At 56.5% G+C, this 22,077-nt stretch overlaps 2 protein-coding genes across 15 annotated transcripts; one reads left to right on the top strand and one right to left on the bottom strand.

The window, feature by feature from the left end:
• The first annotated feature begins 6,405 nt into the window (after positions 1–6,405).
• LOC125687687 (intercellular adhesion molecule 5-like) lies at positions 6,406–14,961 on the top strand. Of its 8 annotated transcripts, none has more exons than XM_048932927.1 (10): positions 6,406–6,485; positions 6,624–6,787; positions 6,954–7,115; positions 7,415–7,772; positions 10,386–10,658; positions 10,938–11,255; positions 11,429–11,722; positions 13,176–13,445; positions 13,799–14,041; positions 14,314–14,960. In XM_048932927.1, exons 4-10 carry the CDS (start codon positions 7,637–7,639, stop codon positions 14,526–14,528), a joined length of 1,749 nt encoding a protein of 582 aa, XP_048788884.1. In that variant the 5' UTR covers positions 6,406–6,485; positions 6,624–6,787; positions 6,954–7,115; positions 7,415–7,636; the 3' UTR covers positions 14,529–14,960. The 8 variants fall into 8 exon arrangements, with proteins under 8 accessions (XP_048788884.1, XP_048788885.1, XP_048788887.1 ...); XM_048932928.1 differs by having other exon boundaries at positions 6,431–6,787; positions 7,415–7,484; positions 7,625–7,772; XM_048932930.1 differs by having other exon boundaries at positions 6,431–6,817.
• An 81-nt stretch (positions 14,962–15,042) lies between these two features.
• Positions 15,043–22,000, bottom strand: ICAM5 (intercellular adhesion molecule 5). Of its 7 annotated transcripts, none has more exons than XM_048932923.1 (11): positions 21,885–22,000; positions 21,072–21,144; positions 20,515–20,790; positions 19,836–20,147; positions 19,296–19,574; positions 18,701–18,973; positions 18,096–18,338; positions 17,340–17,582; positions 16,742–16,984; positions 15,989–16,282; positions 15,043–15,816 (listed from the first exon to the last, which is right to left on the bottom strand). In XM_048932923.1, the coding sequence occupies exons 2-11, from the start codon at positions 21,127–21,129 to the stop codon at positions 15,599–15,601; spliced, it is 2,439 nt and encodes an 812-aa protein (XP_048788880.1). In that variant the 5' UTR covers positions 21,130–21,144; positions 21,885–22,000; the 3' UTR covers positions 15,043–15,598. The 7 variants fall into 7 exon arrangements, with proteins under 7 accessions (XP_048788880.1, XP_048788879.1, XP_048788877.1 ...); XM_048932922.1 differs by lacking the exon at positions 21,885–22,000 and adding an exon at positions 21,718–21,833; XM_048932920.1 differs by having other exon boundaries at positions 15,044–15,816; positions 20,515–21,144; positions 21,885–21,934.
• Between the last annotated feature and the right edge of the window lie 77 nt (positions 22,001–22,077).

The following is a 22,077-nucleotide window of genomic DNA, read 5'->3' on the forward strand; positions in this document are numbered from 1 at the left end:
ACACAATTATTGTTAGAACTCCCATTCAGCTACGGGTTCAGGTCAAGGTTAACTTTAATGTTGCCTCCCAGCTAATCCCAGAGTGCCGAAGGCAAGCAGAACTCCCAGGGCAGGCAAAGGGAAGCAGAACTCTCATGGAAAACCAAGGTAAATGCAAAGCAAACAGCCAAGCTAAGGCAAGGGCAAGAGCAAAGAGAGCACCAATGGAAAACCAAGGTAAGGGCAAGGAGAACACAACAGGAAAGGTCAGAATACAGCCAAAGAGAACACAGCAGGAAAGGCCAAGGGCAAAGGCCAAGAGAATGCAGCACAAAATGCCAAAACAAAAGGACAAGGGAATACGACATGGAATGCCCAAGCAAGGGCTAAGAAAACATGGCAGGAAATGCCAAAATAGGAGGCCAAAAAGAACACGGCAAAGAAGGCCAATGCAGAATGTGGCTGGAACAGCAAGTTAGGAGGTCAAAGAGAACGCTGCAGGGAATGCCCAGGCAAGGGCCAAGAGAACGTGGCAGGAAATGCCAAAACAGGAGGGTGAGAGAATGCTGCCGGGAACGCCAAAACTGAATGCTGAAGCGAATGTGGCTACAGAAAGCCAAGGGCAATAGCCAAGAGATGTGGCATAGAACACAAAAACAGGAGGGCAAGGGCTAAGAGAACATGGAAGGAAATGCCCAGGATGATGGCCAAGAGAACACGGCAAGAAACGCCAAAACAGGAGGGCGGGAGAACGCAGCAGGGAACGCCAAAACTGAATGCCAAAGTGAATGTGGTAAAGAAAGCCAAGGGCAATGGCCAAGAGAACCCAGCATGGAACACAAAAACAGGAGGGCAAGAGAATGCCCAGCCAATGGCAATGGCTAAGAGAACATGGAAGGAAATGCCAAAACAGGAGGGCGAGAGAACGCAGTACGGAACACCAAAACTGAATGCTGAAGTGAATGCGGCAAAGAAAGCCAAGGGCAACGGCCAAATGAACGTGGCATGGAACACAAAAACAGGAGGGCAAGACAACGCAGTAGGGAACAGCAAGGGCAAAGGGAAGGAAAACACTGCAGTGAAAGGCCAGAGACAAGGAGAACACAGAAAGAAAAGGACAGGCAGCATCCAGGGCACCGTGAAGTGCAATGAAGAGCTCTGGGAGCACCGTGCTGTGCCATGCTATGGAGTGGGTAAACACTGATGGGTGAGCATTGCCCTTACCTGCTGGGCAGACAATTACCAGCCAGCAAAGCGAGGTTCCGGGGCGTTCCAGGAAATGCAGATTCCGGTTCCTTGCTGTTCCCATGAAGAGCCACGCATCTCCATGCAGTCATTACGGCACTCGGGAGTGCTGCAACTCCGCTGTCACCTGTGGGACACAAAGCAGTAATGAAGGCACTGCCCTGCAGATGTGCCTCTTTCACAAACCTGCACTCCTTTCTTTGATCAATGTGGCTGCACTCTGTGCGTGATGCTGCTTACCAGCAGCACTGCAGCTGGGAACAACAGACAAGGAGAAGGCTCAGGTACCCAACAACACCCATCTTCCATCTTCTCTGATAACTGCTCATTATACACTGCCTTCACCTTTAGTTTAGTAGGTGGGGACTGAGGAAGAAATGCCGATCCCACAGACCCCTCCCTATCCCACACTGTGATGGGAGATCAGGTTCTGGACCACCTGAGGACCCGAGCATCCAGGAGTCTTTGGGTCCTGATGAGACGAGTCCCAGAGCCTTGAGGGAATTCACCGCTGCAGTCACCGAGCCACTCTCAGTGGTATCTGAGAAGTCGAGGCAGTCAGGTGAAGTCCCTGGTGAGCAGAAAAAAGGCGACAGCACAGCTGTTACTGCAGATATAAAGTGTGACCCTGGGAACCACCAATGTGTCAGTCTCACCTCTGTGCTGCAAAGAATCGAGGAGCAGATCCTCCTGGAAGTGACTCTGAAGCACGTTCCAGTGCGTCACCACCCTCTGTGTGAAAAGCTTCCTCCTAATAACCAACCTAAACCTCCCCTGTTTCAGTTTAAAACCATTTCCCCTTGTCCTATCACGATCCACCCTCGTAAACAGCCGTTCCCCTTCCTGCTGTTCCCCCCTTCAAGTACTGTGAGGCTGCAATGAGTTCGCCCCCAAGCCTTCTCTTCTCCAGGCTGAACAAGCCTACTTCCCTCAACCTTTCCTTGCAGGGGAGCTGCTCCAACCATCTGATCATCTCAGTGCCTCCTCTGGACCCGCTCCATGAGCTCCACGTCCTTCCTGTGCTGGGAGCCCCAGGCCTGGATGCAGCGCTGCAGATGAAGCCTCACAAGAGCCGAGTAGATGGGGACGATCACCTCCCTCTCCCTGCTGGCCGCTCTTCTTTAATGCAGCCCAGAACACAGCTGGCCTTCCAGGCTGCAAGCGCGCTCTGCTGGCTGATGTCCACTCATGGATCCCGGCTCATCCACCGCGATCCACAAGTCCTTCTCTGTGGGGCTGCTCTCAAGGTGTTCTTTGCTGAGTTTGCACAAACACCTGGGATTGCCCCTTCATCAGTGACACTGACAGTGGGGTTGAGTGCACCCTAATGACACTGAGCTGTGGGGTGCAGTGACACACCAGAGGGACAACGCCATCCAGAGAGACCTCAACAGGCTGAGTAGTGGCACTCAGCGATGTACCTTCCTGGCCCAGAAAGCCAACCGTATGCTGGGCTCCATCCAAAGATGTGCGGTCAGTAGGTGAAGGGAGGCGGTCCTACCCCTCTGCTCTGCGCTGTGAGGCCTCACCTGGAGGTGCTGCGTCTGGATGTGGATGTCCGCAGCGCAGGACAGACGTGGAGCTGTTGGAGCACATCCAGAGAACAGCCACAAAGTTGAACCGAGGGATGGAACGCCTTTACAGGAAAGAGAGAGAGAGCTGGAGCTGTTCAGCCTGCAGAAGTGAAGGCTCTGAGGTGATCTGGTAACAGCCTTTCAACACCTGAAGGGAAGAACAAGGAAAGATTTAGCCTACATATAAAGAAAATCTTGTACAGTGATGGTGGTGACACAGTGGAACAGGTTACCCAGACATGTGATGGATGCCCTGTCCCTTCCAAGGTGAGGCTGAGTCAGCCTCTGGGCAGCCTGATCTGGCTGTGGAAGTTCCTATTCGTTGTGTGGCAGTTGGACGAGATCACCACCAACTGTACCAGGTACTCCAGCTGGGATAATCCACATCCATCACAAAGCCTCTCTGGGCCAGTCCCAGTATTCAGCAGACCAGGGGCTTCACTGCATCACGCTGGGGTGATGCTGAGTACAGCAGTCCAGAAGAGGACAATCCTTGGCTTTCTATAAAGATGAAGATTTATTACACCTAAGGGTGCACAGAACGCCCTTAAACAACTCTGCATGGTTGGAAGCAGTGCATAACAGCCCTGAAATAAAGGAAGAAGAAGTTACCCCATTCCAAAGATGAATGCTCAGCCCACACAGCCAAGGAAGCAGGTAGAGATGCTGCCCTTATGGCTTCCACCCCTTAAATGTGGTCAGGATACTACCAAAAAAAAAAAAAAAAAAAAAAAAAAAAGGGGAGATTGCAGGCCTGAAATAAAGAAAAAACAAAGAAACCACTTACACCCTTCTCAAAGGCCAAAACTCACCCCTGCTCCACAGGAGACAGTCTCCAGAGATCAACATTGCCCTTACATCTGCCAGCACTTCAGTGTGGTCAGGATGCCCCGAAAACAGGAAAAGTCACAGCCCTAAAACAAGAAGGAATCACTCATCCTTTCTCAAGGACCAGAGCTCACCCCACACTCCCAAGGAGATGGTCTCTAAAGACAGATACCACCTTAAAGGCTGACAGCCCTTAAGTGGGGTCAGGATCCCCCCAACAACAAGATATTGCAACCCTGGAATAAAGACTCACTCACCCAGTTTCAAGGGTTCACCCCACACTCTAAAGGAAGCAGTCTCCAGGTGCAGTCGCTGCTCCTTGTGCTGACGGACCTTAAATGTGGTCAGGAGCACCCCAGAAAGTGAAATTACAATCCAGCAGTAAAGAAGAAATCAATGACCCCATTCCAAAAACAAACACTCAGCCCACACCCCAAAGGAAGCAGCCTCCATGGAGAAATGCTGCCCTTACAGCTTCCAGCCCTTAAAAGTGGTCAGGATCCCCAAAAAGAGAAAGACCAGAGCCCTGCAACAAAGCACCAATCACTCACCCCATTCCAAAGGGCAGAACTCGCTCCCAATGCTCCCAAGGAGGCAGTTCCCAAGCAGAATGCTGCCCTGTCTGTTCCCAGCCCTTAAATATGGGCAGGGAGGGGGTGGAGCCAAGCTCAGCCCTATCCGGTCCCACAGGTAAATTGCTTCCACCTGTGCTGGCAGGGCTGGCCACACCCCTCACCAGGTGCTCCATCACTGCTTCAGGCTGTAAACAACAAAAAAAACCTAATTACAAGCAGGTGATTGGATCTACCTGTCCGGCAAGGGGAGTTTGATCAAAGGATGAGCAACAATGGCGTGCATTTTTGATTGAAGTCTGTCCTCAAAGGCATTCAGTAAAATTTCTAATAGATAGGGGAGCACAAATTTCAGTACTGATACAGCACACAAATTTCGGTACTGATACAGAAGATGCTGAAAAGCTGTGTGTGCAGCCTGGATGGCAGAGTTGAGATCACCGGTGTGATCGGAGTGAGCGCTGTTTGCCAAATTGGTGGGGACAGCTTGTGGCTCTGCAGTGAGAAACGTGTCGCCGACTTTCTTTGCAATTAAAGACCATCGTGAAAGCAATTCAGGATTTGACATCCTCAGTGCGTGAACCTGGCACCTGCCTGTATGGCAGCTGACATAGGGATGACACTTGGGTGATACTGGGGAGTGACGCTGGGGGCGGTGTTGGGTTATTACTGCAGGGTGACATCAGGGAGTGACATTGCAGTGACATAGTTGGGGTGACACTGGGGTAACACTGGGCTGACCCTGGGATGATGTGGGGGGGTGATGCTGGGGAGTGATGCTGGGGGGTGATGTTGGAGCATCATGGGGGGGACATCAGGGAGTGATGTTGGAGTGATACTGTTGGGGGGGTGTAGTGGAAACCCTAAGTTGTGGCTTGAAACAATGATTGAGAAGGGACAAACCATAGAAGCTCAGGTGCATGAAACGCACCTGAGTGATGGAAGGGGGTGGAGCCAGGCTCCACCCCCTCCCGGGTCTCATTTAAGCATTGGCATCAGAAGTGAGGGGCTTTGGCTAGAGATCTGTGCTTGCGTGAGGTCTTCTAAAGGTAAGCAGGTTTTTGTTTTGTTTCTGTGTTTACGGCTGCTGTGTTTGAGCACATCCTCATTTACTACAGCCTGGGACATTGCTTCTCTGCTACTGTTGTTGCATTTTCCATCTTACTGCAACATTACAGTAGGTAATTAATGGTAAGGGTGATGTTGGGGGTTTTTGCGGGGTGATGTTGTTAGAGTGAAGCTGGGAGGTTGCATTGCAATGAGACTAGGATGACGTCGGGGTTTCACTCAAGGATGGCATCAGGGAGTGACGCTGGGGTGACACTGGTGGGGGTGCACTGGTGTGACACTGGAGTGATGCTGGGTCTATGTGTGCAGTCATGCTGTAGGCTGATGTTGAGGGATGAGACAAAGGGGTGATGTTGTGGGGGGGGGACGTTACTGGGGAGATGCTGGGAGGCGATACTATGATGTGTCAGTGATGTTGGTGGGTGATGTTGGGGTATCATTGGGGCTGATATCAGGGAATGACGCTGGGTTAATGTTGCTGGAGTGACACAGGTGTGATGGGGATGAAATTGTTGAGATGACACTGGAGAGATGTTGGAAAATCACTTGGGGCTGACATCAGAGAGCGTCACAGGGATGGACGTGATCATAGTGGAGATATTGGGGTGATGCTGAAATACTGTTTTTTCCCTTAAATATCGCTTATTTTCATAGAAATCCCTGTTTTTAACCTGAAATATCGCTTATTTTCATAGAAATCCCACTTTTTCCGTTTAAATATCGCTTATTTTCATAGAAATCCCTCTTTTTAACCTAAAATATCGCTTATTTTCATAGAAATCCCTGTTTTTCCCCTTAAATATCGCTTATTTTCAAAGAAATCCCTGCTTTTAACCCTAAAATATCGCTTATTTTCGTCGAAATCCCATTTTTTCCCCTTAAATATCCCTTATTTTCGTTGAAATCCCTGTTTTTAACCCTTAAATATCGCTTATTTTCATAGAAATCCCTGTTTTTAACCCTAAAATATCGCTTATTTTCGTCGAAATCCCTGTTTTTCCCTTTAAATATCGCCTATTTTCATAGAAATCCCTGTCTTTCCCCTTAAACATTGCTTTGTTCTAGCAATGCGCCAGGCAGACACCGTTCTGCGCGTGCGGCAGACTGGCACCCTACTGCGCATGCGCTGCTCAGGCACCCTACTGCGCATGCGCAGCTCAGGCACCCTACTGCGCATGCGCAGCTCAGGCACCCTACTGCGCATGCGCCGCGCAGGCTGGTATTTTTCTCGGAAAGCCGTGTTTTTCATCTTAAATATCGCTTATTTTTATAGAAATCCCTGTTTTTAACCCTAAAATATCGCTTATTTTCATAGAAATCCCTGCTTTTAACCCTAAAATATCGCTTATTTTCATAGATCTGTGTGAGCAGCCCAGAGAGCAAAGGGCTGCAATCACTGCTGGGGATGCAGCGAGTGCTGATTGCACACCCAGTGCTCCCAGTGACACACAGCTGTCGTTTCGTAGCCCTGCGAATGGGAGCTGTTGGGTCAGGGCCTGGAGCGCTGATTGAACACCTGAGGTGAGGACCGAGCCAGCTGTGGAAGTGCAGGTGAAGGCGATGCAGATGTGTAACGAAGGGGCAGAGCCTGGCTGCACCTCTCCTGGACCCCATTTAAGGGCTGGCTGCTGCTGGGGAAGGATCTCTGCTGTGATTTGTGACTTTTGTTGTCATTGTTCCACATCAGAGCATCGTGTAAAGTGTGTTAAAGAGTTCCTGTTCTGGTCCTTGAATGCCCTTATGGGTATTTTGGGCTCTCAGACAGGAGGAGAGGAGCGACGTTCCTGGAGGACCTGGAGTGCAGAGGAAAGAAGGTGGAATTCCCAGCTGGACCAAAGCAGCGAAAAAGGTGCGTGCTTCCCCTGTGTAAGAACTTGTGTTTGATGCTCTGTTTGTTTCTCGTTTGGTTTGGTTGGGTTTAGTAAATTACTGCTCCTTCTCAGATCGCTGCCGTTGGTTTTTTTTCTTGTTAGACCCATCTGCTGTCTCCCTATTCTCTCTCCCTCCCCCAGAGTGCGTGGCCTGCCACGTGCCGTGTTTCATTAGTTGTGGGGCGGGAGCTGGCTGCGCTGTTAATATGTACGATTGCTTTTTTTTTTCTCTCTTCTGTCTCCTGGGTTTGTGCCCCTGTCACGGACTCCCATCTAGAGATGATTCTGTGATTCTCTTTCTGGAGGTCTTTCTCCTTGGAGTTTTCTTCTACAAGCCTAGGACCCGGGTGAGCATTGCATTTATTTTTGGTTGCCAATTACTTACTATTGCAGTAACCTTTCTAACTGCAACACCTGTGAAATGCTGTTCTGACCAAACCATGCTGCAAACTGCGCGCCCTGCAACTGGGCTTCGGTCACCCATCAGAGCGCCGCAGGGATGCCTCTGCAGGAAGCACTGCAGGCTGTTAAAGCCCGCCGCTGCTGCTATGGCAGAAGACCTTCTGATCAGAAGACCTGCAGATCCAAGGGACTTCATGGTCGGAGAGGAGGAGCTCCATACAACCCAGTTCAAAGTAGCCTTTTGGTTTTCAGACGCTGTCCCTCTCATCTCATCCAAAAAATAAGACATTTTCTCCCAGAAATACCAGTTTTCTTTCAAAAAATGTGGAATATTAGCTTTCAAGGAGGAAATGTCGTATTTTTGGGGTGAAAACTGGTATTTGTGGGAGGTAATATCCTATATTTGGGAGAAAAGTGTTATTTTAGGGGAGAAAACTTCATAATTCTCAGAGAATGTATCATATTTTGGGGAGGAAAGTGGAATTTCTGGGTGAAAGTGTCCTATCTGGGGGGAATTTCCCTTATGTCCTGGTAGAAAATGACACCCAGAGCCACCGATTTCCCTTCAGTTCCCCCCTGTGCTTCTCAGTGGGGTCATCCACTGTTACTGGGGTTCCATGGGGTCACATCATTGCGAATATGGGGGTCAGCCCACTTCCATTATGGGGGTCCCAAAGGTGCCATTATTGGGGTCCCAGGGGGGTTCTCCTCCTTCCATCACTGGGGTCCCGTCGCTGTCGCCCCACTGCTGCCATTGGGTGAGAAAAGTCCCCAAAAAACGGGAATTTAAAGAAAAAAGCAGAACCCAAACCCACGCATTTGGGGGATGAGGTCACGTGGTGACGTCATGGGGAAATCACGTGGGGTGGGGGGGGGGGCACAGATTTGAGGCAGATTTGGGGAGTTTGAGGCATAGGGGGTCGTATGGAGTCTCATGTAGGGGTAATAGGGGCTCCAAATCTGCCCCATGTAGGGGCAGTAGGGCAGAAATCTGCCCCGTGTTGGGGCAGCAGGGGCTCGACCTTCCCCATATTGTGTCTATAGGGCTGAAACGATCTGCACCCCGCAGCGGGACTCCCCCCTCCCCGCCCTTTCCCGGGCATTCCCCGCTCCAAAGTCCCCTCCATCCCGGAATTCCCCCCCCCCCCCCCCGCGGTCCCTCCGCCCTACTGGGGGCGAGGCTCAGACTCTATAGGGCCGCAATGGAAATAGGGGCGGCCCCGGGGGCGGAGCGCGGAAGAGGGGAGCGGACCGTAGGGCGGCCGCGGGATTCTGACCCCATTGAGTGCCGGGATTCAGGAGGACAGGAGTGGGAACCATCGGGGGGGTCCTGGGGGTCCTGAGTCCATCAGATCCCATCGCCTGGAGATCACCATTGGATCCTATTGGATAATTCTTGGAGATTCTAATTGGACCCTATAATCTGGAGATCCTGATCGGACCCCATTGGAGATCCTGATTGGATCCCATCACCTGGAGCTCCCAGTTGGACCCGATTGGGAGAGTTCTTGGGGATCCCAATTGGACCCCAAAGTTGTGGGGATCCCCATAGGATCCGTCCCCCTGCATTCCCATTGATCCCACAATGCGTCGCACTGCACTCCCACTGCTGCTGGGCTGCCTGAGTGTGCTTACAGGTGAGAAATGGGGTGGGGGGCAGCAGTGGGGGGCAGTCAGAGGGGTATGGGGCAATGGAGTGGGGGGCAGCAGTTTGGGATGGCAATGGGTGCAGTCAGAGGGCTATGTGGTCTATGGGGATATAGAAGTGTGGGGGCACAGGGCTATGGGGTCACAGGGCTATATGGGGCACTGGGATATGGAGTCATAGGATCACAGGGATAAGTGGGGCATGGGGATGTGGGGGTATGGGGTCACGGGGACATGGGGTTATGGAGTCACAGGGCTACGTGGGGCACAGGGATGTGTGGAACACTGAGATAGATGGGGAAGAGGGACATGGGGGTGTGGGATCGTAGGGATACGTGGGGCACAGAGATCTGGGGGTCCCTATGGACACACAATGGCTCACATGTGTGTGCGTGCCCCCCCCCCCCCCCCTCCTCTCCCCAACTCCGGAAGCCTTCGGGGAGGGCCCAGGGATTCTTTTCATTTCCTATCAGTTACAAAATCCCTTTTTGGCACTCAGGAATTCCCCGGAATTCTTTATTTGTTTATTTAATTTTTATTATTGTTACTTTCTTTTCCTTTTCCCATCCGGAAATAGGGGGGGGGGGGGGGTGGAGGGGTCAGAATCCACCCCTCCCCTCTCCCCCTTGCTCATGCCTGACAGTAGCTGTCAGCATCTGGAGGTCACTCAGCAGATGGTCACAGCTGTCACCCCCACTTTAATTAGTTACATTATTATTATTATTGATTTGGAAACAGGGGGGGTGTAGGATGAAGTCAGAATCCATGCACCCTCCCCACCACCTCGTGCCCCATAGCAGCATGCTTCCCCCCCCCCCACCACTACCACGTGTGCCCCTCATTTGTGTTACCTCCCCCACGTGTGACCCCCCCCCCATGCTTTGGGGGTGGAGGAGGAAGTGGAAATCAGTTCCCACACAGCTCTGCTTCCTGAGAGGGGAACTATGGGGGGTGAGGGGGGTGAAGTGGTGCTTCCCCATATGGAACAAACAGGGGGGGGGGGGAGTTCCCATGGCCCCATATGGGGGTCCTCCATACCCTGTATCCCCTGGAGGACAGATTTGAGGGTCCCCACATCCCCATATGGGCGGTTCTTGGGACCCATATGGGGGTCCTCCACCCCCTCCAACCATCTGCCGCCAAGTCCTTCCAACCCCCCCACCCCCACTGACCCCAACCTCATTCTCCCCCCATTCCAGGCCCCCAGTTCTCCTCCTGCTCCGTCTGGCTGCAGCCCCCGGTGCTGTTGGTTCCGTTTGGCGGCTCCCTCAACATCACCTGCAGCACTTCCTGCAGTGACCCCCAGGTGCAGGGCGGCGTGGAGACTTCATCGCGCCACAGTCGTCAGCCCCGCAACGCGACGGTGCTGGATGTGACACTGAGCGACGTCACCGAGTGGAACAGCAGCCTGAAGTGCTACTTCCGCTGCCACGGGGGCAGGGAGTGGGAGAAGGCAGAGCTCATCGCCTACCGTAAGGCTGCCGGGAGACGGCGTTGGCACCTCCTGTCACTGTTGTCACCTTCGGTCACCAATGTCACCATCACCAAGACCTGTCACTTTCGTCACTGTTGCCATCACTGTCACCATTACTTGTCACCCTTCTGTCACCATTACTGTCACCTTTGGTCACCATCATTCTCCCTTTTGTCACCTCTTGTCAGCTTTTCTCACCACATGATCAACTTCAGTCCTCATCATTGTCACCTTTTCTCACCTTTTGTCACTTTTGTCCCCTTTTTCCCCCCCCCAGGCCCATTGGACCAGCCAGAGCTGTCACCAATTCCCCCCCTGCAGTCCGGCCGTGCTCACATCCTGTCCTGCCTTGTCCCCAACGTGTCCCCAGTCCGCAACCTGACGGTGTCCCTGTGCCGTGGTGGCCTCACTCTGCACACAGCCACTTTCTGGGGGCACTCCCAGAAGCAGCCGGAGGACGTGTTGGTGACACACGAGGTGACGGCACGGCGGGAGGACCACGGGCAGAGCATCACCTGCCGTGCAGAGCTCGACCTGCGGCCATACGGCCCGCTGTTCAACATCACCTCCACTGCACAGCTGGTGGATATCTATGGTGAGCTACCAGCGTGGTCACATTCGTCACCGTTTTAACGCTGTTGTCCCCGTGGTCTGACTGTTGTCCCTCCCTCCACTGCCATTGTCACTGCTGTCTGACTGTTGCCCTCCCCTAGTTGTCCCCTTGGTCCACCTGCAGCCCTCCCCTCTGACTCTTCTCCTCCACTGCAGATTTCCCGGACCCCCCCACGCTTACCTCATCCCCCCCAGCCCTCCAAACAACAGCCGACGTCCACCTGGAAACTGGCGAGGAGCTCAACCTGACCTGCAGCGTCCAGAACGCCTTCCCTGCAGCCAACATCACCCTGCTGCTGGATGGGGAACCACTGAAGCCATACAGCGAGGACAGTCAGAGTGCGGGGACTGGGGGGCTGCTGTGGAATCAGCCTGGAAAGCACAAATTGGTGTGCAGGGTGAGAGTGGGGCCTGAGGCACAGAGCACGGAGCTGGTGGTGAACATTTATGGTGAGCGTGGCACAATGGCAGCGGGTGGCACCATGGGGAAGGAGGGGTGCAGGGGGGGCTGCAGGTGGAGCAAGGGGACAATGGAGGGGGGGTCACAACAGTCAGCAGTGACAGTGGGAATGGTGGGGGCGACAACAGTCAGACCATGGAGACAATAGGGTGACAAGGGGGGGTGACAACAGGTGGAGACAACATGGGGATCAGAGGGACCTCAGCAGGCTGGGAAGGAGGGCATGGGTGGATCTAATGAGGGTCAGCACCGGAAAATGCAAAGGTTTGCACTTGGGCCAGAGGAATCTCAGGTGTGTACAGAGTGGTGGGGGGAGCAGCCCTGCTGAGAAGGACCTGGAGAGTGAAAAGCTGAACACGAAGCAGCAGTGTGTGATTACAGCTTGGAAAGCAAATGGAATCCTGGGCTGCATTAGCAGAAGGGTGGCAGTGGGATTGGGGGGATTATACCACTCTGCTGTCATAGAGGCCCCATCTGCAGAACTGCATCCAGGTCTGGGAATCTCAATGCAAGAAAGACAGGGAGCTGCTGGAGAGGGTCCAGAGGAGAGGCACCGAGACAGGGAGAAGAGCATTGAGGTGGGCAGAGGGCTGCAGCACCTCCTCTACAGAAACAGGCTGAGGGAGCTGGGCTTGTTCGGCCTGGAGAAAAGGCGGCTGCGGGACCTGCGTGACCTCATTGTAGCCTTCAGTACCTAAAGGGAGCCTACAAACAGGAGGGGAATCAACTCTTGGAAAGGGGGGATAACAGCAGGACAAGGGGAAATGGCTTGAAGTTGAGGGAGGGAAGATTGAGGTTGGATCTGGGGGCTGCAGCCAGATGGAGCAGAAGGAGAACTGGAGGCCTGGAATGGGGGGAGAATGAGGTTGGGGGTCAGCGGGGGGGTATATAATCAAAGAATATTAGGCTGTTATAATCACAGAATAAACAAGAGAGTTAGCCAAAGCAGACTATGATAACAAAAGAGAGTAAATGGAAGGCTTACCCTTATCCTGGGCTCACAAAACTCCAGCAGAGCTCCTTCCCCAATGGCAACCAGCTCTTAAATAGGTCTAGGAGGGGGGAGCCAGGCTTCTGGCAGCTCAGGTGAATTGCCCTCAGCTGTGCTCCTCTGGCTGCCTCAGTGCTCACCTCAGGTGATCAATCAGAGGTTCCAGCCGTGACTCAGCAGTTCCCATACAGGGGTTGGGAGGACTTGGGGAAGTTTGTTCTTATGAGAGTGAAGAGGTGCTGGAACAGCTGCACTGAGAAGCTGTGGATGCGCCGTCCATCCCTGGAGGCGTTTGAGGCCGGGTTGGGGCAGCTGGGATGGTGTTCGATGGGAGGTTGGTGGCCCTGCATGCAGCTGGGGGGGTTGGAGCTCCGTGATCCTTGGGGTCCGTCCAACCCAAGCATTCTGTGCCAGCATCCCATGGGCGTCACCTCTCTGATTGTCACCCACAGATTTCCCCACGCCGCAGCTCAGTGTCAGCACCGACATCCCCGTGGCGATGCAGAACGTGTCGGGACGCTGCGAGCTGCCTGGAGGGCACAGGGAGGGCATCGAGCTGCGGGTGACGGTCGGGCAAAGGGTGTTGGCGCCCTGGGGGCCATCGCCGCTGCTCTTCACACTGCTGGTGACGGAGGAACACGACGGCTCCGAGCTGCGCTGCGAGGCCAAAGTGGAGGGCAGGGCTCCGAAATGGAGCGACATCGTGAGGCTGAATGTCAGCGGTGGGTGGCCGGCGTTGGGGGTTGGCCACAGCCCTGGTGCAAAACCCCGTAACGGCAGTGCAGAAACCCCGCGATCACAGAGCAAAACCCCTTAGGCCTAGTGCTAAATCCCACAGCTCTCGTGCAAAACCCCTTAGTTGTAGTGCAAAATTCCTGCTGTGAATGCAAAACTCCTCAGCCCTGGTGCTAGATTGCATCGGTCTTGTGCAAAACCCCTTAGGCCTAGTGCTAAATCCCACAGCTCTGGTGCAAAATTCCTGCTATGAATGCAAAACCCCTCAGTCCCTGTGCAAACCCCACTGGTCCCGAGGCAAACCCTTTGGCCCAATTTTGAACCCCACTTTTCCCCCTAGCCCCACCCCACATGGACGACCAACTCTGCCCCCCAACCCACACCTGGACGGAGGGCCAGGAGGTGAATCAGTGGTGCCGTGCACGAGGAAAACCCGACCCAGTGGTGACGTGTCACAAGGATGGCACTATCATCCTCATGCGACAGCCGTGTGTCGTCAGCCGGAACCACAGCGGGACGTATTGGTGCAGCGCCAGCAACGCCTTGGGCACGATTGGACGGAGCGTCAGTGTGACAGTGGAGTGTGAGTGGAGGGGGGGGGGGTACATGTGGGGCGGTGACACAGCTGGGACGGTGAGCACATGGAATGGTGACACACGGGGGGGTGGGGGATGGGGTGACAAATGTGGGATGGTGACACACATAGGGATGGGGGCATTGGGGGTGGAGGTGACACACGTGGGGCTGGGCACAGGGGGTTGGTGGTTGCACATGTGGGACAGTGACGCATGTGGGGATGGGTGTATGGAGTGGAGGTTGACACACATGGGGTGCTGACACCGCTTTCTGCCCCAGACTGGGACATCAACGTGGGCCTTTTGGTGGCGCTGGCGGTGGTGGCGGTGGTGCTGGCTGCAGTTGGGGCTGCTCTGTACCGCCTGTATTACCGTAAGAAGAAGATCCGTCAGTACGAGCTGCAGAAGGAGCAGCAGCGCCTCTTGGCTTTGGGGGGCTTCTCGGATGGGGCTGCAGCCTCCTCAAATGGGTCAGCGCCAGTGACACAAGCGTAGCACCCATGGGTGCCGGGTGGGAACGTCCCATGGGACGCTCGGAGGGGTGAGCAGACTGACAGCAGTGTGATGGGGGTGGTGGTACCCAGTGGGGGACATCTATAGGGACACAACCAGTGGTACCTGATGGGGGACATCTATAGGGACACACAGCTAGCGGTAGCCTGTGAGTGACACGGATGGGGACACAACCTCTGGCCCAGGGACACCACAGTGGTGTTACCCAGTGGGTGAGGACAGGTGTCACGCTGACTTCGTGCTGTCCCCCCAACACCTGGCTGGCCCAGGGTGGGGGGGCCACAGTGGGTTCTGGTGATGAAGGTGAGGATGATGAGGGTGCAGGGGGTGTGTGCCGATAAAAAGTGGGGGTGACAACTGTGGTGTCCCCCCCAGACTCTTCGCTTTGCTTCCACCGCCGGCCCCAGGTGCCATCGGGGCTGTACTGGGGGGGCAGGGGCTGCTGAGTGGCACCAAGTGGGGGGTGGGGGTAGGGGGAGGAGTTTGGGACCAGGCCGTGGCTCCACTTTCGTCCTTCTCAATAAAAATTTTATTTTTAATTTGCATTCCTTGCCTCCTTCCCCCCCTTCCCAATAACCTCCATAAAATGCAAAGCAAAGCAGTTAAAAAACGGCATTGGCCACAAATTGGGCTGAATCCAACACCAACCCATGGGGATGGAGCAATGACACCAGCGTTGCTCCTTGGGGACATTTGGTGACATCCAGCACCATTCCTTGGAGACAGTTTGGTGACATCCAAGTCTGTTCCTTGAGGACAGTTTATGTGACATCTAACACTGTTCTTTGGGGACAATATGGTGACATTCAACACTGTTAATTGAGGACATCCAACAGCACAGTGACATCCAACGCTGTTTCTTGGGCACATCCAACACCATTTCTTGGGGACATACGACGACAACCAACACAGCTTCTTGCGGACAATATGATGACAGTCACCACCACCCCCACGGGCACAGCATGGTGACCCCCACCACCATCCCTCGGGCCAGGTGTCACCACACTGTTTCCACCTCCATGTGCTCTGGGGGTCCCGGGTGCCGAGGTTCCTCAGGTGGGGGTGAGAGGGATCCCAAACAGCTCCCGTTGTCCCCCACTGTCCCCCCGGTGCAGGCGGGAGGCCTCAGAGGAGCCCTCAGCATCACGCACGTTGTACTCTCCCTTCTTGCAGGCAGTGGTCTTCATGTAATAAATGCCCCATGCAGCCGCTGCCAGCACGGTGACAGAACCCAGCAGGGACAGGGACAGCAGCAGGGACAGCCGGCTCTCTGCGGGGACAGCGGAACGACGGTGTGGCACCGGTGGCTTCAACACCATGCCAACAACACTCCAGTGACACTTCAACTGTGGCACCTTCGTGGTGATGGCACGCAGGGGAGACCGCAGCGGTGACATCGACACCCCACTGGTGACACCACCCCTCTGTCCCCCAGGGCTCACCATCCACGCTCACCACCACGCTGCCCACGCGCCGGCCGTGCCGGTTGACAGCCATGCAGGTGTAGCGGCCGCGATTGACGGCCGCCGCGTTCTCCACCTCTACCGACCGGTTGTCGGCCCCGAAGCGCAGGTTGGGGGCAGGGGGCAGCGCCCACCCAAAGGTGGGAGTCGGGACGCCCTCGGCGCCGCACTCCACGCTGAAGCTGCTGCCGTGGCTCACGTTGGGGGACGGCAGCACGCGGAGGGTGAGGGCTGCAGGACTGTCTGTGCGGGAGGGAAAACCCAAAAGGGCCCCTTTGAGCCCCAAAACATCCCCTCGCTTTCCCTTCTTTTCCCTTCCAGCCTCAAGCCGTCCCCCAGAAATGGCGATCCGGGAACCCAAACCCATCGGTTTCCTTCTTTTCTGATCCTCCAAACCTCAAAGCCCCCATTTTTAAACCCCCCAAAACCCCGATTTTTACCCCCTAAATCACCAACACCTCATTTTTTACACCCCCCAAAACCCCCAACCTCCAATTTTTACCCCCCTACCTCCTATTTTTATCCCTCTTATAACCCCATGTTTACCTTTCAATTCCCCCATTTCCCCCCCCAAAACCCCCAACTTCCCCATCTTTACCTCCAACCCCTCATTTTTTACCCCCAGAAACCCCCAAGTCCCCCATCTTTACCCCAACTCCTCATTTTACTCCCTCCCAAAACCCCCACCCCCAAATCACCCCTCCCAGGCCCTCCCCCCATCACCCCACTCACACTCCACAGTGATGGTGACATTCTGCAGTGCCGTGCCATGCACGTTGGTGGCCTGGCATTGGTAGGTGCCGGCGTGGGCACGGGTGACATTGGCACTGCCAGGGGGGGGGTGGGGGTCCCCCAGTTTGGAGCAAGCTACACTGGGGGGGGGATTCCCACTGGCGTTGCATTCCAGCTCCGCCGCTGTGCCCTCCACCCACAGCCGCCGCGCTGGGCAGTCGGCATCGCCAATGCTGGGTTGGTCTGAGGGGAGGAAGGGGAACCATGATGGCACCGACAGCGGCACCGGCACGGTCACGGTGTTCCTGGGTGTTCATGGCATCCCTGGCTTGGTCATGGTAGGGTCACGACATTCCCAACTTGGTAGAGCCATGGCATCTCCACTTTGGCCACAGTGTGGATGTGACACTCCTAATACGAACATGGTGACATCCTTGGCATGGGTATGGCAATCTGGGCACAAACGCAGCATCCCTGGCACGATGACGGTGGCACTACTGGCACAGACACGGCATCCCTGACCCGGTCACAACGGCACCCCTGGCCCAGACACAACGGCACTCCCCGCACAAACTCAGCACCCCATTTCCCCACTCACACTCGACGGTGACGTCGACGCTGCGCCGCGCCGACCCGTGCCGGTTGGTGGCAGTGCAGACGTAACGCCCGGCGTCGCTGCGGCTGACGGTGCGGCCATCCTCATCCCCCGGGGGTCTCCCATGGCGGGCGCAGTGCGTGGTGGGCGTGGGGTCCCCATCGGCGCTGCACGGCAGCTCCCAGCGCTGCCCTTCCAGCCACGTGCGGTGCGCCGGGCAGCCGAGCTCCGACAGCGAGGGCTCATCTGGGGGTAAGGGAGGTGAGGAGGGAAGCATGGGGTCATCGAATCGTGGGATCGGTGAGTTGTGGGATCAACAGAAGGTGGAATTGGAGACTCACGGGATCACCGAATCACTGAATCACGGGATCAGCAAATCGCGGGATCGCACAATCGCATAATTAATTAGAGACTCCCATAATCACATAATTACAGAACTACAATTTCCAGTTGGGACCTCAAGGTTCCCCCCAATTTTGCCCCCTGCCTATTTGGTACCCAAATCCCACCCAGCCAACTGTGGGATCCCCTCAGACTCCCCCCCCCCACCTCAAGAGGAAGAATTTCACCCCACATCGGACCCAAATCTGCCCCTTTTAGCCCCAAGCCAATCCCCCTCACCCCACATTCCTACCTTCCCCAATAAAATATGTCCATATTTGGCATCACCCAGACCCACAACTAACCTGAGCCCCCCCAATGCCACCACCCCATTCATCCCTAATGCCCCCTGCAGTGCCCCCCACTCGCCCCACTCACACTCCACACGGACGGTGACAATGCGGCTCCGTGTCCCCACGCTGTTGGTGGCATTGCAGTGGTAGATCCCGGCGTGGGACCGGGTGACCAGGATGGGTCCAGCGGTGCTGGGGGGGTCACCGCGGTGGGTGCAGGTGACGATGGGTGTGGGGTTACCAGCGGCCCCACAGGAGAGAGTTTCCCTTGTGCCCTCCAACCATGTGAGGGATGTGGGGCAGGAGGTAGAGTCCATCTCAGGGGGGTCTGGGGAAGAAAATGTGATGGGAGGAGGGGGGTCGGGGGGATGGGATGGATGCAGGGTTGGATGGACACGGGAGGAGTGAGATGGGAGGAGTGGGGCGAGATGGAGATGGGATAGGATAGGATTGGGAGGGTGGGGTTGGGGTGGAAGGGGGGGTGGAGGGTGAGGGGTTGGATGGAGACAGAGGTGAAAATGTATGTGGAATGGGACGGAGGCGAGGAACGGGAATTGGCATTGAGATGAGAATGAGGACAGAATAGGGATGGCGATGGGACAGGAAGGGGACCACCCCAAACATTCCCCCTCCTCCCCACTCTCGTCCCAACCGCATATGGGGCCAACAGGGACCACGGCAGGGACTTACAGAGCACCGTCAGCCTCCCCTCGGCTTCTTTGGTCACCACGTCGTCCCCCAGGGCCAGGCGGGCGCTGCACCCAAACCAGCGCCCATCGTCCTCCCGCTGGGGCACCACGCGCAGCTCCAGCGCTGGCTGGGGACCCTCGGCCAGGACCCCGCCATCGGCATCACGCAGCTGCAGCCGCACCGAGGGGGGGTCGGCAGGCGCCGAGCGGCACCAAACCGACACCGGGAGACCCGCAGGCACCGGGCTCAGCTCCAGGGTGGGTGCTGGGAATCCTATGGGGTGAGAGGGGGGCTGGGGTGATCAGGGTGGGAGGGGTGGCTGTGGGATTTGGGGTTTTGGGGTGGAGCGCACATGGGGGTGGTGGTCTGGGGGTTGCAGGTGGGAGGTGGCAGTGGTGGGGTGCCCCATGGGATTGGGGGGTGGATTTTGGAAGCCTTAAGTCATGGAATCATTAAGGATGGGGAAGATCTCTATGGCCCTAAGTCCAACCATCTGATCCATTTCGGGTTGCGTGCTGGGGTGGGATCTCAGGGTTGGGGTCTCGGGATTTGGATCTATGGGGCTGGGATCCACAAGATTCAGTTCTGTCCATACGGTAAACGTGGATCAGCGCCCGTGCCGTCTGTTCTGCTGCGCCCACAGCGGCGGTGCAGCTGAGCTCGCGGTGCCCCACGGTGCGGGCGTTGATCTGAGCCACGGCCATCACTGCCTCCGCTGTCGCCGTCACCTCCGTCTCCAAAGGGTCCCCATCCAGCGCCAGCACCACGCGGGTCTCCTCCACCGGGAAGGCGCCCAGCACGCGGCAGCTGCTGGCCGCTGCGGTGTCGGCTTCAAGGTGCGGAGGGGAGAACAGCTGGGGGGGATCTGGGAGGGCTGGGGCAGGGGGGGAGGCATTGTGAGGGGGGCTGAGAGCCACAGGCGAGAGCATAGGGGGGTGGGGATGGAAATGGGGATGAAATTGGGATGGAAATGGGATTGGATGGGAATGGGGATGACATGGTGATCGTGATGGGATTAGATTGGGATTGGAATTGGATCTTGTTTGAAATTGGGATAGAGATTGGAATTAAGATTGGAATAGGGACATGGATTGGGACTGGATCAGAGATTGGGATCCCGTGGTGCTGCCCTCACCGTACACCGATAGCCGGATGGGCGCCGCGGCGCGGGCGAAGAGCGGCCCATGCGGGCGCAGGGAGAGCTCGGCGTGGCAGCGCACCGGCTGGCCGTGGTCGCCGGGCCCGGCGGTCAGCGCGTGGCTGACGGTGACGGCGGCGCTGCCGGGGGCGGCGGGGAAGCTGTGGGTGCTGAGGGTCTCTGTGCCGCGACGCAGCGTCACCGTCAGGTTGGCCAGCGGGGCGCACTCGGCCACGTGGCACCGCAGGGTCACCGCGGCACCCACTGGCACCGCCGGCACCGCGTCCAAATGCACCCAGTCTGGCTGCTCTTATGAGGGCAGAGCAGAGCGGGGAGAGGGGGGCGTCGCAGATCTGCCTGCAGCCAATCCCAACCCTATATCCCATCCCAATCCCAACATACCATCCCAATCCTAACCCCAATCCCAACCCTATACCCCATCCTCCCCGTCCCAATCCCAGCCCCATGAGAGTGCTGGCCCAACCACATCCCCATCCAAATCCCATTCCCAACCCTATATCCCATCCCAATCCCATCCCATCCCTATCCCCACCCCAATCCCAGTCCCATCCCAATCCCCCCCACTCCAATTCCATCCTACCCCACTCCCAATCGCACCCAAAGCCAATCACGCCCCAATCCCCATCCCTCCCCAGTCCCAATCCCCCCATCTCACTGTACACGATGATGGCAGTGCTGCTGTTGGCACTGCTGTCCCCGCACTGCGCTCGGCACAGCGCCGGCTCCGGCTCCCATTCGGTGATGTTGGTGAGGACGAAGGTCCTCCAGCGGCGGCCGCCCGGCCCGGCGGTGCTGCCCAGCGCCCAGCTCAGCTCCGGTGGCACCGCGAGACCCGGGCAGAAACCGCGACTGCAGTTGATGGGCACCGAACCGCCGAACGGAACCACGGCGACACGCGGCCACGAGCGGACCCAGAAAGTGGCTGAGGGGGCTGGCAGACCCCAAATGGGGCCTTCAGACCAATGGGAGACCACAGACCCAAATGGGATGCTGGGGTCAGGGTGAGACCCCAGACCCAAATGGGGCCTTTGGTCCAAAGTGGGACCCTGACCCCAAAGTAGGATCCCAGACCCAAACAGCCCCAGCAGCAAACCAGGACCCCAAATCCAGAGCAGCGTCCCGTGCCCCATCAGGTCAGGGTTGTGTCCACCCCCCTACATACTAACAAATATAGGGACCCCCCCCAGATTGCCCCATCCCCATCCCCATTACCTGCGAGTGCCAGGAGGAGGGGGGGCAGCAGCTTTGCGGCCGCTTGGGGGGCAGCCATGGGGTCCCGTCAGTGCTGAGGGGGGGAGGGAGGGGATGAGGATGAAGAGGGGATGAAGGTTATGGGGATAGGAGTGAGGATGAGGAGGGAAGGAAAGCTATGGGTAGGAATAGGGGACGAGGATGAGGAGGGGATGAAGCTTCGCATGGTAATAGGGATGAGGATGGGGGTGAGGATAAGGAGGGGAGGAAGGTTGGGGATGAACGTCATGGACAGGAATGGGGGGGAGGATGAGGAGGGGATGAAGGCAATGGGCAGGAATAGGGGCAAGGATGAGGAGCGGAGGAAGGTCAGGGACGGGGTGAGGATGAGGAGGGGAGGTTGAAGGCTCACACAGCAGCTCCCCCCTCCCCCTTCACACCCCCACGTGCAAACGCAGCGCTGTGATGTGTGGGTGTGCAAAGCGTGGGCTGCGTGCAACGCACGGGGACACGGCCACGCGTGGGGGGGTGAGTGTGCACGAGGGCGTGCAATGCGTGTGCACCTGGCTGTGCACTGCGTGTGTGTGGGCGTGCATTGCACGTGGGTGTGAGCGCATTTTGCATGTGGGTGTGCATTGCACGTGGGCGCCCCCCCAACTCACCGCACCTGTACCGCCGTGCTGTGTATGCAAGGTGATGGTGACAAACTGAGCAGTGGTGACTGCAGTGATGGTGACAATCCCAGTGACGATGACAGTGGCGATGGTGGCAGCCCTGGTGATGGTGACAACTCTGGTGCCAGCAGTGATGGTGACAGCAGTGATGGTGACCAACCTGGCAGCGGTGATGGCAGCAACGGTGACAATCCCAGTGATGGTGGCAGCGGTGACAGTGCTGGTGGCTGCTGGTGACACTGATGCTGACAGTGCCGGTGCTGACAGTGCTGGTACCACGCGGTGCCGGCGCTGCGCTGCCGCCGTCACTTCTCGGGGGGGTGGAGGGGTGGAGTGGGGGTGGAGGGGGCGGG

The sequence above is a fragment of the Lagopus muta genome, unplaced genomic scaffold (genome assembly GCF_023343835.1).
Source record: "Lagopus muta isolate bLagMut1 unplaced genomic scaffold, bLagMut1 primary scaffold_150, whole genome shotgun sequence".
Lineage (NCBI taxonomy): Eukaryota > Metazoa > Chordata > Aves > Galliformes > Phasianidae > Lagopus > Lagopus muta.